This window comes from Symsagittifera roscoffensis, chromosome 3 (genome assembly GCF_963678635.1).
Source record: "Symsagittifera roscoffensis chromosome 3, txSymRosc1.1, whole genome shotgun sequence".
NCBI classification, from domain to species: domain Eukaryota; kingdom Metazoa; phylum Xenacoelomorpha; order Acoela; family Convolutidae; genus Symsagittifera; species Symsagittifera roscoffensis.
In genome coordinates, this window is record NC_087064.1 from 78,793,240 (window position 1) to 78,806,939 (window position 13,700).

The following is a 13,700-nucleotide window of genomic DNA, read 5'->3' on the forward strand; positions in this document are numbered from 1 at the left end:
GTGCTGTTGTAGAGGAAGGGCGGTTGAAGTAATTACTTTTAGTGACAAAACATTAAATGCTGACTTGACTTAATTACCGCAATAGTTTATTGGTGTTTTTATATAATGCTGGTATCGGCCCTATCCAGCTTGTGAACGACCGAACCTAAACGGAAGGGCCCTTTTTATAATCTACTTTTTTATGTTTTATACCATTTACCTGGTTTATAGTTGTTCTACACAGTTTTCTAAATATTTTCTTAGTTTTGAGATCAAAATGGTGGCTGAACTTGAAAAATCAAGTACGGACGTGGAAACCAATGAACCACGCGGAGGCATGCTAAAACGTAAGCGAATGCGACTACTAATTATTTAATACAACAGTTGTACATTTTGACAGATTTTTGCATGCCTTTTTCTCAGACAACCTCAGGATAATTTGGGTCTGATAACTTAAGTCCTGCTTCCAAAACTTGTTGCGAAAGGCTCGTTTCTGTCACCAATGTCGATACTTGCTAGCTTAGACGATTTTTTTTACAGCCGATGAAAACTACTGCAGTGAAAAGGAAACTTCAACTTCGATCGAGCTTGAATTACAGTCGCCAGGCTTTGCTGTAAAAGTTGTTCCAATTGCTGGAGATGCTTTCGATATCCAGGTTTGTATTCGGTTACATATCAGTATTTAGACAACCGCGTATTCAGACTGGTCAGTATTTAGACAAATACTGTTTCAACCAATCAGAATCGAGACAAAGAAGAAATTAATAAATGATTATGATTTATTTTGGATTTTTTATGTCTTTTCTCGATTCTGATTGGTTCATAAAGTATTTGTCTAAATACTGACGAGTATGAATACGCGGTTGTCTAAATACTGGCTGCACTCCTTTGTAAGCGTAATCAAACTGTACCCATAACTGCAGGTAAGTTTGGTTTTCAAATTCTGAATTTAAGCTTTCAAGTGTACTCTTCGAAAACTGGGCAAATTTTGAAGGCGAAACTGTCCACAAATAGTTTTTTTAGCTTTGACATAATCAAGGTGTTGCAACCGGGGCTAGGGATTTTAGCAGACCGGTTTTTTAGCGGACTCAGAACAATTATAAACTGTGATAGCTAACTTTAAACGCGGCATTGGCGATTAGCGACCGCTTGCTCCGCTGCGCTGAAATTCAACCTGAGTGTTATTGTGCGCGTAAATCTTTGTTTTGCCGCTACTCGAGAGTGTTGTGTTTTTGAAGTTGATAGTTTTGTTGACAAATCGTGAGATAACTGACTTACTTGGGGAAGCTTGGCCCCAGACAGCGTCTCTTTGAGTCTGTCAATCAATCATCCATCACTTTATTACGTTGGTCCGCTAAAAGACTCATTTTTCAATTTTTATGCCAAAAGATTGATCTTTTAAACGATCGGTCCCCGTTGCAACCGGTTGCTGGACAGGGCTGTACAATGAATTATTGAATGAACATAAAAATTCAGTAACTGAAAAATAGATTTTTAGTGTTGGGCATTGCCAATTTTATTTTTCGATTGGCTCGTGCGGATTAATTGCAAGTAGTGTGGTATCAGGAATATCAAACTTTCCAGGCTGGTTATGTCTGAAAAATCCGTAACTCCCGACCATCTAGAACAGCAGCGCTTTCTTGAAGTATACATAAATTATTGGGATGCCAAACTGATGCGCTGAATGGTTGATTATCAATGCGATTGTCGGCTAGACAGAAAGTTTGGTTTTGGGTACTCTTGTCTTACATTTTTACGTTTCAACGAAATAATAAATGGAAACCACACTTCAGAACTTTTGAATCGGGAAAGCGAAAGTCTACCTATCAAAAAACTTGCAAAATACTCTTTTATTTACATTTGTTTTCAACATAATCGCAAATATACATATCTACCCTATCTTATGGAAAATGATTAACATTACAACCCCGTTTAAAGACAAACTAGACTTTTTTAATTACTGTCTCATATCGCTTTTGGTGTGCCTATCGAAAGTCCTCGAAACATAATTTTTGATAAGTTATACAGAAAATGGGCTTATCATCTGCAAAGAATAGCATGGGTTCACGACATATAAATCTACAATGATACAAATGAACCTATACTTAATTGAATCGTATGACAATTCCGAGCTTCCAACACTGACGGCTCTCTACCTTGACTTCGAAAAAGCGTATGACAAAGTACCTTGAGGAGGCAGATGACACTGGGATCCCACGAACCTCGACCGCAGTGGGATTCGAATGCACGAATCTCATGTTGAGAGACGTATACCTTACCCCATTTGGCCACGGCCTCTCATCTAAATGCGACTCACTTATCGTATTTTTTAACGACATTCTCGCTTTTCTGCGATTGTCTTATTCTGCTGTGATTCTGAGTTTAGGTTTCAATTGCTGACTCGCTTGAGAGAATTGTTAGCGTTAAATTGTTTAAAGTTCGGTGAATTGATTATTCTGCAAAAGTTTAACCAATAGTCTTGTCTGGATGGTGAGTTTTTAAAATAGTAGTTTTTTTTTGCGGTTAATTGCTGTCTGTTAAGCACAACCCAACCTAAAACGTAGATTTGGCATTTCAGATCGTAGTTTCTTTCTTGAATTTGTATTTTTTCCGCGAACTTCAAAATTCTTTGTTTTTATAACTTCCTTGCGCGATATGGTCAAATTGCGTTGTCCTTTATTATCGATGCTTCTAGTTGTAGCTGGAATTGTGAGCTGTTTCAACCTGTGTTTTTTTTGAGAGAAATCAACAGGTAAATTTTGCTTATCAAAATAGCTGAAGCTATCGGTGTTTCAATACGGTCTACAGTCTGCCCGATATTTGAGTAAGAGCTGCTGATCTTTCGTGCTGCTCACTTGTTCATATTGAAATCAGTTGAAACACAATGAGCGGTCAAGCCTGGAAATTGTGAAACCTTTCTGGTTCAACCAAGATATTTGGTTCTGCTGCTATCAAATTCATCGAATCTTTACACCATTTTTGTTTGCTCCATGTTTGCTCCACCATCTGAGTTTCCTCCTTGCGTTTTTTCAATTATTTGACTTGAATGAAGTTCTTTATCGCTTATTTATTGTTCGTATATGGAATTTTTCTATAGCAATTCTTTACCGCATATTCATATCGTGGTTCGTATGGGGCAAGGCTTAGCAATTTTGGAGGCCTTTCTTTGTTGTAAGTTGTCGATTGTTCCGATAACCTGAGTTTTTGATGATTTATCGAACTTTAGGGTTAGCTGGCCTTCTATGATGCGTTAGATGGATGGGGAAATTTCTGCGAGACATCTAGCACAGCTTTCGCGCAACCACATAGCTTTATCTGGTTGCTACCTTTGAAAAAACTGTGTTTGAATTTGGTCCTTAGGTTTTATTGATGCAAAAAAGTGACCAGCTACCTTTTTATATCAGGTTTAGCTCGTTAAAAAGTTACGTATGTCACAATCAGGGTTTTTGTTTTTTGTTGCGCTCAATCGCGCCCACCAAGTTTTTGAAGCTTTTGTCTAATTGTTTGCACAAGCGTTGCTGAGTTGAGGATCAGGGTTGGGAATGTTTTAAAACAAGGCAAAAAACACGTTTTAAAACAGAAAATAGTGTTTTTTTTTATTTTAAAACCTTTATCGCTAAAAACTAGACTTGTCTGGGAGTCGAACGCTGCGATAGGGGTATGAGCCGCCTTCCCTTTTTGAGTCGGCTCGATCTCTACAGTGCTGCAGCGGATCATCTCAATGCTGCACCGGATCATCTTAAACATTTTGTAGCAAAAGTAAGAGATGATTAACTGACTCCTGTTTTTCTTGCCGCACATCTATCAGATCATCGGTATTAGGGCAAAAGTTAGAACTGAACAAACTGCAAAAAAAACAATAAAACAAGTTTTCTATTTATAAAACGCTGTTTAATTGATAAAAACGTCAATAAAAAAACGTTTTTTTCCCAACCCTGTTAAGGATTCTTTGTAAGGCCAAAAAGGCATTTTTAGGCACTTTTTGAAAATGTTGACCGCGCGTCCTCCTAAATCCGCCCCTGCATGAAGGAATAACTTTTGACTAATGAACTGGCCTAAATCGATCGGAATTTATCTTCAACGCGTATTCTGCACTTCTGATTTGTTGGGACGCCATTTCCCAACGCAAATCGACTTTTTCATAGACCCCCCCACCAAATTTTGACCCCCTAGAATATTGACCCCTTCAAGTTTTGAGAGTTCTGAATGGCCCCTACTAGAATTCTATACCCATGTTTACCCGTTGTTCTCTAATTGTGTTAGTTTTATGAAAAAGGTTCAATCATAAAAGATTCTTGAAATTTAAAGAATTTTGACAGAGTAAGTAAATCCTTTACTTTTGGGTTCCTTAATTTAACTTACACTTTTCAAGTGATTGTTGGCTATGTTTATATGTGTGAGTGGGTTAGGTTTGTTTGTGTTAGGTGAATTTGACCGAGTTGGTACAGGAGTTGCACCAGGTGCTGATGGACAGGGAGGAGTCCTGTCAGTTCACTTGCTTCTCCCTACATCTCAACGGACAACACATGGATAACTTCTCAGAACTCAAGTCATTCAAGGACCTCAAGCCGGGCGCCACCATCCGAGTACGCCACGGTCAGTACTAGTCCCTTAAACGAGCCTCACCCTATATCACAATCGATAGAAGGGTCACAGATTTGAATTAAAAATAAAATAGCACTTTTCTACAACACAAGTGCAGAATACTTGGTTAACCTTGCGATTAGTAATAGGTTTTAGCCTGGGTTTTTTCTTTAAACACTGCTATCCGAATTAGCTCACGTGTCATTTTACGTGTTTCTTGAACTGTAGTTTCTATATAGTATAGAGGAAAGCCCTTGCTTGGTGCCTCAAAGGTGCTGAGTTTAATTCCGGGAGTTTTCAATGTCGGATTATCCAAATTCTACTTTCCTATGCATAGAATTTTTGTCTGGATTAAGCCGCACCCCCCAGTAAATTATAGCCCCCGCTAAAAATAGATAGACTATATTTTTATGCACCGTGAAAAAGCATGTACATGTTTAGTTGACCATAATTAACTCGAAACTCTATTCTACGCTTTCACTCGTACGCACATAACTCGTAACTCTATGTAACACTTTTGTATAAATGCACAAACGCACATTTGATTTAATGGAAATCACATCGAAATGTTTCAAAGTAAATTAAAAAGTAAAAGGTGTGGGGAGTTTTTTGCCACTAGGCTGGGAGGGAGCTCTAATGGTAAATTACTGCAAAAATTACTTTAATTGCCATGCGTTTTGATATATCAGCGTTAATTGTAAATATCCACGTACCATTTTGCATAATTTATTCTTTTTTGTTCAGGCCAATTTGACCAGGTGCAAAATTCGCATATGCTTAACCTTTGTTTTGTTTTTTTTAAAGGGGGGATTCGTTACTAGCTATACGAGGGAAGGGGGAGGGGGATAGTTGAAGAGATCACCAAATTCAAATGTAAAAAACCGGGGTTTGAAAATAGTCAATTTCGGCCACCCTTTGGACTAACTTATGCGTTGTTTTAAGATTTTACCTATGATGCTCAGAGCGTATGGCGAGTTATCTCATTGTCAAAAGTTTTCCCATATGAAATGAGGCAAGCTAAGTGGCGCGAATTCTCATAAAGGTACTTTTTTCGTACATTTTCTGATCCGACCGAATTGATTTACTGAGTCCTCTCAAAACACTTTGGAGATCCTATTTTGAGCCAATTACGAATTTAAATAAAAAAGATCACAAACGACAGGTTCAGGCATTTTTTGGAAGGTTCTGACCAAAAAATTGCCTTTTGTAGAAAGAATTCAAGGCCGGTCAGCCAGATTGGATGTCCTAAAATACTAGTAAACAGGGATCCTTTGGATTGGCAGGGGATCGAATCCCTGAGAAGGGGCGTTGCTCTTGCCCGAATATAGTAATTCCCTTTAAGACTCAAATTGTAACACTTTCGATTTGATATTGGCTGTTGAGAGAAAAAACAATCAAATTCACTTAAACTATTCACTTAAGCAAGCGTTATCAAATCGGAATATAGACTTTCTCGGGTTAAAAACTTGTTTAACAAAATCACTTGAATCTTTAGACTTCATTCGCGTGCTCTATTCACGTGCTGTCAAGCTCACATTTTTGAAAATTTACATTGAACTACCAGTCTACCGCTACTGCGTCATGCAGTACTCTTGATATTGGTAATAAAATCAATTTTCTTGGCTTCTCCGGCAAACCTGGCATAAAGATAGCAAAAACGCCTGGGCGGCGAAAGTCGTGGGTTCGAATCCAGGAGTTCTTTTTTTTATAATTCAAAATTCTAAATGCCTGTCGTTTGTCTGATTGTGTTTCGTCGGCTTAATTGCCGCATCACCGATTTTTTTTTCACAAAATGGAATCGTATGATAGCTTTGCTTAAATTAAACTCGAACTTTCTTGGTTTTTAGGCACACGTTGTTTTTGAGAAAAGTAGTATGCCTGTCCTTTGTTTGAATCTGGCCGGAACCTGTTTTTTTTTTTAAGTTCAAAAAGGAAGTTTTCTGTTTCTTAATATCTCGACATGTTGCTTTTCGACTTAGTGACTTTTGTTTCATTTTCTCTTTGGTAGCTTGCGATGCAATTTCTGTGGCATCGCAAATGCAAACGGAGCGAAGCTCCGCTTCGCCTCTGTGTGTTTTATCAGTTTACTAACCTACTTATGAGTCGTTCGATGGAACCTTGGTTTGTATGTTTTCCTCCGGATCGCGGAAACGTAAAAAATCTGGAATTTAGTATGGAATTTATAGTTCAAATTTTAGTCTTTACAGCATTTTTTGTTGAAAATTTTGTTTGAATTTTCATTAAATGCCGTCGAATGTGTTTCTAGACGTATTCTATGCAAATAGAAAATTTAATCAGACAACAATTTGAAGTTTTTTTTGGACGTAGTGGCTTTTCATTCCTTTCCTGTCTGTTATGTTACAATGCGATTTTTATGGTATTGCAAGTGATGCGAAGCTCTGCGTCGCCTCTGTTGACTTAAATGGTTCGGTTTATTTGCCGCATCATATGTCATTTGAAGTCAAAAATATAGTGTGGGAAGCGTATACGAAAGGAGTTTCAAAAAATGTTAATGGATTTTTCTCTGATCCATAGTCGGCCACCCAAGTATTATCTGATTCAATTACCGCTTAATAAATTCTATTTCAGCACTAATTTAATTCCAGTTCTGGCAATTGTGTTACCTCAGTTTGAACTAACTCTAGACAAACAAGATGTTTGATTGATATTTTAAAAAGTTTTTCTTTTCAACTCAACGATTTTCGTCTCGTTTCAATCGACCAGTTGCCTTGCTATCTGTTGTTTCGAAGTTGGTGCAAGCAGGCAATTGGTGTACAAATTGATTCTTTGCACTGAGCGCTTTTGCTAATTTGTATTATCAAAGCTTGTTGCCACTCGCATTAGTAAGTAATTGTCTTTTGTCAAACTCGCACAGGAAAAAAAAACATAACAGAAATGAATTAATTGTGAAATTTTTCTGTGATTCAATCGGCTAGCAGTGTAGATTTCATGAGCGCTGCTTTGAGTGGGTGTGTGTGTTTAGAGCCATACAGTGTGCGTGAGGCAAGGGTGCACGTGCGTCATGTGAGGGATCTGATGTGTGGGGGGTGTGAAGAGATGACACAGCAAGAGATGTACTCGGGAGAAAGAGGCTGCTCCGTCTCCGTCCTAGACCACATAATCCACGAGTCAGGCTCTCTCAGTCAGTACTTACTCACTTCTATCCCGCCTCAACTCGTATCGTCCTCATATATGCATATATAAAGTCCAGTACTGTCCTAATTGCAATAAGTTGCCAATTTTTTTTTTCGAATTGCGTAGTTTTTACACGCTAGCTTGTGAGCATTGTTATATTACGAGTCCATTTTTGAGAGGATAGAAAGAAAGAAAGAAAAATGTATTTCTCCAAATCGTTTCAAAGTAAGATATTTCAACAAACATAGCAGAAAATCATATAATAGCTCTCGGAGAGGTCAGACAACGGGACTAATGTCCGCTTTACAGTCTGCCCTATAGTAGTTCATTATGTGTTTTCAGCATTTTGAAGGAGAAAGAATAATGTTTATTCATATTTTTGCAACAAGAAAAGATTCAAGAAAACTATAATTTCATAGGAATACAGCCAGGAAAATCTGTTATGAGCTCTCAACACTAACAAGGAAGGAACACGCGTTGAAGTGAAACCCAACACGGTTTGCCTGGTTGAATAAAACAATCAAGCCAAATTTGTTCCAAAAGTAACAAATTGGGTTGATTTTTTTCTTTTCCAAATTTTTGTCCTACTCAGAATCTTGAGACATTACGGCGACGAAACGTTTTTGCGCAATCACGATTTGTAGCTGTCAGAGCAATGATAGAAGCAGAAGTCCAAAAATTAAGCGAGAAAAGAAAAACTGGAAAAAAAACAGCAATTTACTTTTATGCGGAATTTAATCATTTGGTTTCAAGCTGAAAGGTTTTTTTAAAACCAATGGACCTTTGGCGTGTTCGAGGAAAGCACCATTTAGTTTTTTGCGTGGGTTCATCATTAATTAAAACTCAATTCAAAGAAATTTTTTCCGAGTTAGTTCACTGTTGTTGTTGTCTATGTAGCTGTCTTTGCTATCGTGATAATATTTCTCTTGTTCTTCAGTTAAGGAATCTGCGTCTCATGTCAGAACTCCTGTGTTCCTAAATAGCTGTTAAAGTTGAGCACCAAAAACTCAAAAAAAATTTCAGATTGCTTTTAAAACGCCTAGTGTTTATAGAACGCCTAGTGGTCCGCGCATAAATTTTAAACAATAACGTATCGTTCAAAGCCAACTCTGGGTGAAACCGATTTATTGAGCGCAAGACAAATATCAACAAGATAACCGGTTGTTGTGAAAGTAGCACAGAATGTTCCGACCTTATTCATATAAACAGAAAAAGCTTTTTAAATTTTTTTCTCAGTTAAGTGTCGCGATTTTTAGTGTCGCGGGTGTCGTGATTCGAGTACTATACGATCGCGTAGAGAATTAGTGACTTAGGCCAGATCGAAAAAATTTATTCTCATTAAGACCGAGCAAAAAAATGAAAAGAAAAATCAAAAACTTTTATTGTCAAATAAGCGCTAAAAGCAACTAGTTTTCATGATAGTGAAATCAAGTTGTGGAAGTTTAAAATTTTGTGGAAAATGGTTAATTTCCATAAACGAACGTTATTTGAACGTGTTTTTTGCCCGAAATTGAAGTAGAAATCAAAAGTTTTAATCAGTTTTTTTTTTTTGAGTTTTTTTTGAAATTTTTAAATGTCGTTCGAAACACGACATAAAGGGCTTTAATATGCTATATCACTCAACTCTCTCCGATTATTGTTCGTGGTAGCTGATTTTGTATTGAAAACAAAACTAAAACACACCCGAAAACAAAATTCATCTCCATTTTGAATGTTCGGAAAAATAACTCGTACATGTGATTCGTGTATATTAAAAAAGCTATTTTACATGAAAAGGTGTTCAGATGTATCGCTTCGCCTTCTGAAGTGTATGAGTTAAAGAATTTTTTTCTGTAGCAAATAAATTGGCTTTAATGTAGAGATATTGCAGCATCCGTAGTTGAGAACTCCTTTTTGTATGATTACCCTTACGATAAGCAAGGGCATTGAAATCGGGAAGTAGACCTTTGTTTCCCGTAAACCACTTTGTCCACAGGACTCATTGGTCTCCTGGTGGTACCATGGTTCATAATGATTTTTAGTGTCATTTTTTGTAGCGTCTCTTGCACACTTAGCCTTGTGGTAACGAATACACCTGGGTCGGCATAGGTCCTTGGTTCGAATCTGACTATTTGTCTGCTCATGGTTGGTCGGCTTAGTTGTTACATCTAAGAATTGTTTATTTTAGCTGTGAACAATTTTCACTGCAGTTTTAAGCTTTTTAAAAATCCGGCTGAATCAAAATTTGCTTTTTACATGGGTTGTAATTTTACCAGCTCGATTTTTAAATTTTCGTTTTGTATCGTTTTTACTTTTTATATAATTCTCAGCTTCATTATTATCGATTTAGTGGCCACAAAGTGCGTCGTTACGACTGAAAAAAGTTTTTTCGCAAGTGTGTGTATCTGAGGAGAAAAGGGACCTAACATTATTTGATTTTTTTTGTTTCTTTTTGGCATGAAGGTTTGCTGATGTTTTTCGGCTTTGTTATCGCTGGGTTAATATAAATTCAAATCGGATCTCCCTTCTGGCGGAGAGATGAGACAACTGCTTGAGACGTCGAAAGCTTGTGATTCATTTCCGGTCAGGCCGTTTTTTAAATTTTCTGTCTGGTTATTGTGTCTGCTTATTTTTGTGCTTTCTCGGATTAACGTCCGCATAGTTTCCGTAGCTCGATGGTTCAGCTTTAATCTAAGTTGCTGTAACCCCCATGCTTGAGATGACAATGCCCGCGAGTTCGATTCCAGTTGAGACTTGTTTTTTTTCACAGAAATTTTAGGCTAATCTAGATTATTGTCTGCCTGCTTATTTTTTGTCTGCTTAGTTCCGCAGTAACGACTTATTGAGAACTCGGCTTATCTATAGCATTCCCAAAGGTCTATGTAGGATTTTTTAATGGTGCAGCCTGTTTTGTTTTGGATATTTTGGGCTTTTGTTGCAATTTTAATTGACATTGTTGCATTTTTTTGCAATTTTGCTGAAATTTTTGCTCAGCTTCACCTGTGTTGAGTTTTGGTTTCTTGCTAGCCTTCTTCAAGCTCTTGCGGTTAATTTTGTTCCGGATATTTTAGGCTTCTGATGCAATTTCTTAAATTTTTACTGACTAAAACAATTTTTTTGATGTTACTTATTCAATTTTTTTTTCTGATTTGATTTCATTCGTAATCATTCATTTTTGTATTGCAAATGGTGCGAAGCTCGGCTTCGCCTATATGTAGATTTTATACTGCTAATATAAAAATTGAGAAGATGCAATATTGTGAGAAAATGTCTAAGTTTACTATTTCTTCGTTGTTTTTCGTGTGTCTGTACTACATGAGCAACATGACATTTAAACGATAATTGTTGATCAGTTTTTTCCTAATTAGTTGCACGAATTTTCATTTTTAACACACTAATAAAGAAAACAAACGGATAATTGAGCATTGTTTTCGAAGCAATAGATCCTAGAGATATTTCTAGTTTTTTTTTTTCAAAAAAAGCTTGAGCAAAATGGTACTTAACAAAAAATATTTTCAATTTAATTCTTCTTGAATTTTGTTTTACGAGTTAACATAACCTGTTACATTTTTGTCCAAAGAACTCAGATAAATGTCTGTACTTTTACATATCTGAGGGAGATCAATTATTTAGTTATAAGAATATGGTCCTAGTACACCACACTCCTAGTACACCACCAATTCAAGCGGTGAAGATGAGGCGTCCGCTAGATGGAAACATTGCAAACGATTCGATAAGTAGCTTATGAAACAATTAAGTAATTTAACTAACTTTCGATTTTCTTTAACAGTACCTCTTGGTCAAAAGTATTAAAAGCTTCTTTCGAATCAATGAAGAATTTCTTACTGAGTGCTTGTTATTAAAACGGACTTTTTAAAATAAGCTTGGCCATTGCGTCTATTATTTGATGTTTCTTGCGGAAACCAAATTGTTTGCAATAGAAAAGGGATAAGCTCTCGAAGTTCCCATATACCCGATTAAAAACATTGTAATATTTCCGTGGACTTTCTCCATACTAAAAGAGGAAAATTTGCCTGTAATTATTCTCTTCGGGTTTGGATCCTTCTTTAAGAAGTGGTAAGACTTGGCATTCTGAGACTCCGGGTTTCAATGATTGATTGACAAGAGTGATTGAAAGAGGAATTGTTACTTGTTCTGATAATTTCAGAAGTTTTTTTACATCATCCTCTCCCGATATTAACTTATTCATTTAACTCAAGAGTTTCATCTACTTGCCTTGATGCATTTTGAAAAAACAAAACAATTTATCAAAAGTTCTTTAAGTTGTAGCCAATTTTGGTACGAATCACTTCAAAATTTTAGCAGATCGCTAGACAAGGAAGTAGTGCTGGAATCAACACAGGAATTGAGTATGGGAATAATGCTCTGAAAATCACTTTTCTCACACAATTCATTTTGTAAATTTTATGTTTGATGTGATTCTCCAATTCAACCAAGAAACTTTAGTTCATTTTTTTTCGGCAATGTTATGTCTGTTTTGACTTTTGCCCGAAGATTTCTGAAGCTTTTCATTAAATTCATTTTCATTCATCTTTCTTTGAACCCACTTTTGGTATAATTTTTTTCGTTTGGTAATCATATTTTTAATTTTGTTCCTGAAGTTTTAATTTTCACTATGCATTTGAGCTTCCGTTAATTTTGCTGGTAACCTTCGCCAATTTTTTTTGTTACCTCATGAAGCTTCACTTGAGCTGGATGATTCAAAAAAGAGACATCTCTAAGTGTCTGCTTTTTTTGTTTTCTTCATTCAGGACCACTGTAAAATGATCTCTGTAATTATGATGCTCAAGTTCTTGTAAATCGTAATTTGTAGCAAATAAATTGGCTTTAATGTAGAGATATTGCAGCATCCGTAGATGAGAAGTCCTTTTTGTATGATTATCCTTTTGTTAAGAAAGGTTATTACAATCAGAAAGTAGACCTTTGTTTCCCGTAAACCACTTTGTCCACAGGACTCATTGGCCTCCTGGTGGTACCATGGTTCGTAATGATTTTTAGTGTCAATTTTTGTAGCGTCTCTTGCACACTTAGCCTGGTGGTAACGAATACACCTGGGTCGGCTTAGGTCCTTGGTTCGAACCCGACTATTTGTCTGCTTATGGTTGGTCGGCTTAGTTGTTACATCTAAGAATTGTTTATTTTAGCTGTGAACAATTTTCACTGCAGTTTTTAGCTTTTTAAAAATCCGGCTGAATCAAAATTTGCTTTTTACATGGGTTGTAATTTTACCAGCTCGATTTTTAAATTTTCGTTTTGTATCGTTTTTACTTTTTATCTAATTCTCAGCTTCATTATTATCGATTTAGTGGCCACAAAGTGCGTCGTTACGACTGAAAAAAGTTTTTTCGCAAGTGTGTCTATCTGAGGAGAAAAGGGACCTAACATTATTTGATTTTTTTTGTTTTTTTTTTGGCATGAAGGTTTGCTGATGTTTTTCGGCTTTGTTATCGCTTGGATAATATAATTTCAAACGGATCTCCCTTCTGGCGGAGAGGTGAGACAACTGCTTGAGACGTCGAAAGCTTGTGATTCAATTCTGGCCAGGCCGTTTTTTAATTTTTCTGTCTGGTTATTGTGTCTGCTTATTTTTGTGCTTTCTCGGATTAACGTCCGCATAGTTTCCGTAGCTCGATGGTTCAGCTTTATTCTAAGTTGCTGTAACCCCCATGCTTGAGATGACAAAGACCGCGAGTTCGATTCCAGTTGAGACCTATTTTTCTTTCACAGAAATTTTTGGCTAATCTAGATTATGGTCTGCCTGCTTATTTTTTGTCTGCTTAGTTACGCAGAAAGGAATTGCTTGAGAACTCGGCTTTTCTATAGCCTTCCCAAAGCTCTATGTAGACTTTTTAATGGTGCAGCCTTTTTGTTTTGGATATTTTGGGCTTTCGTTGCAATTTTAATTGACATTGTTGCGTTTTTTTATTGCAATTTTGCTGAAATTTTTGCTCAGCTTCACCTCTGTGTTGAGTTTTGGTTTCTTGCTAGCCTTCTTCAAGCTC

The 13,700-nt window shown here is 36.7% G+C and overlaps 1 protein-coding gene across 1 annotated transcript in view; it reads left to right on the plus strand.

Annotated features, from left to right (window-relative positions):
• Window positions 1–235: 235 nt before the first annotated feature.
• Window positions 236–13,700, plus strand: part of LOC134842886 (clustered mitochondria protein homolog) — a 62,614-nt gene continuing 49,149 nt past the window's right edge. Inside the window, exons 1-4 of the mRNA XM_063859394.1 lie at window positions 236–326; window positions 520–635; window positions 4,404–4,575; window positions 7,547–7,705. Of these exons, the coding sequence (XP_063715464.1) occupies window positions 257–326; window positions 520–635; window positions 4,404–4,575; window positions 7,547–7,705 (517 nt within the window). The 5' untranslated portion in view covers window positions 236–256. The remainder of the gene's footprint in view (window positions 327–519; window positions 636–4,403; window positions 4,576–7,546; window positions 7,706–13,700) is intronic.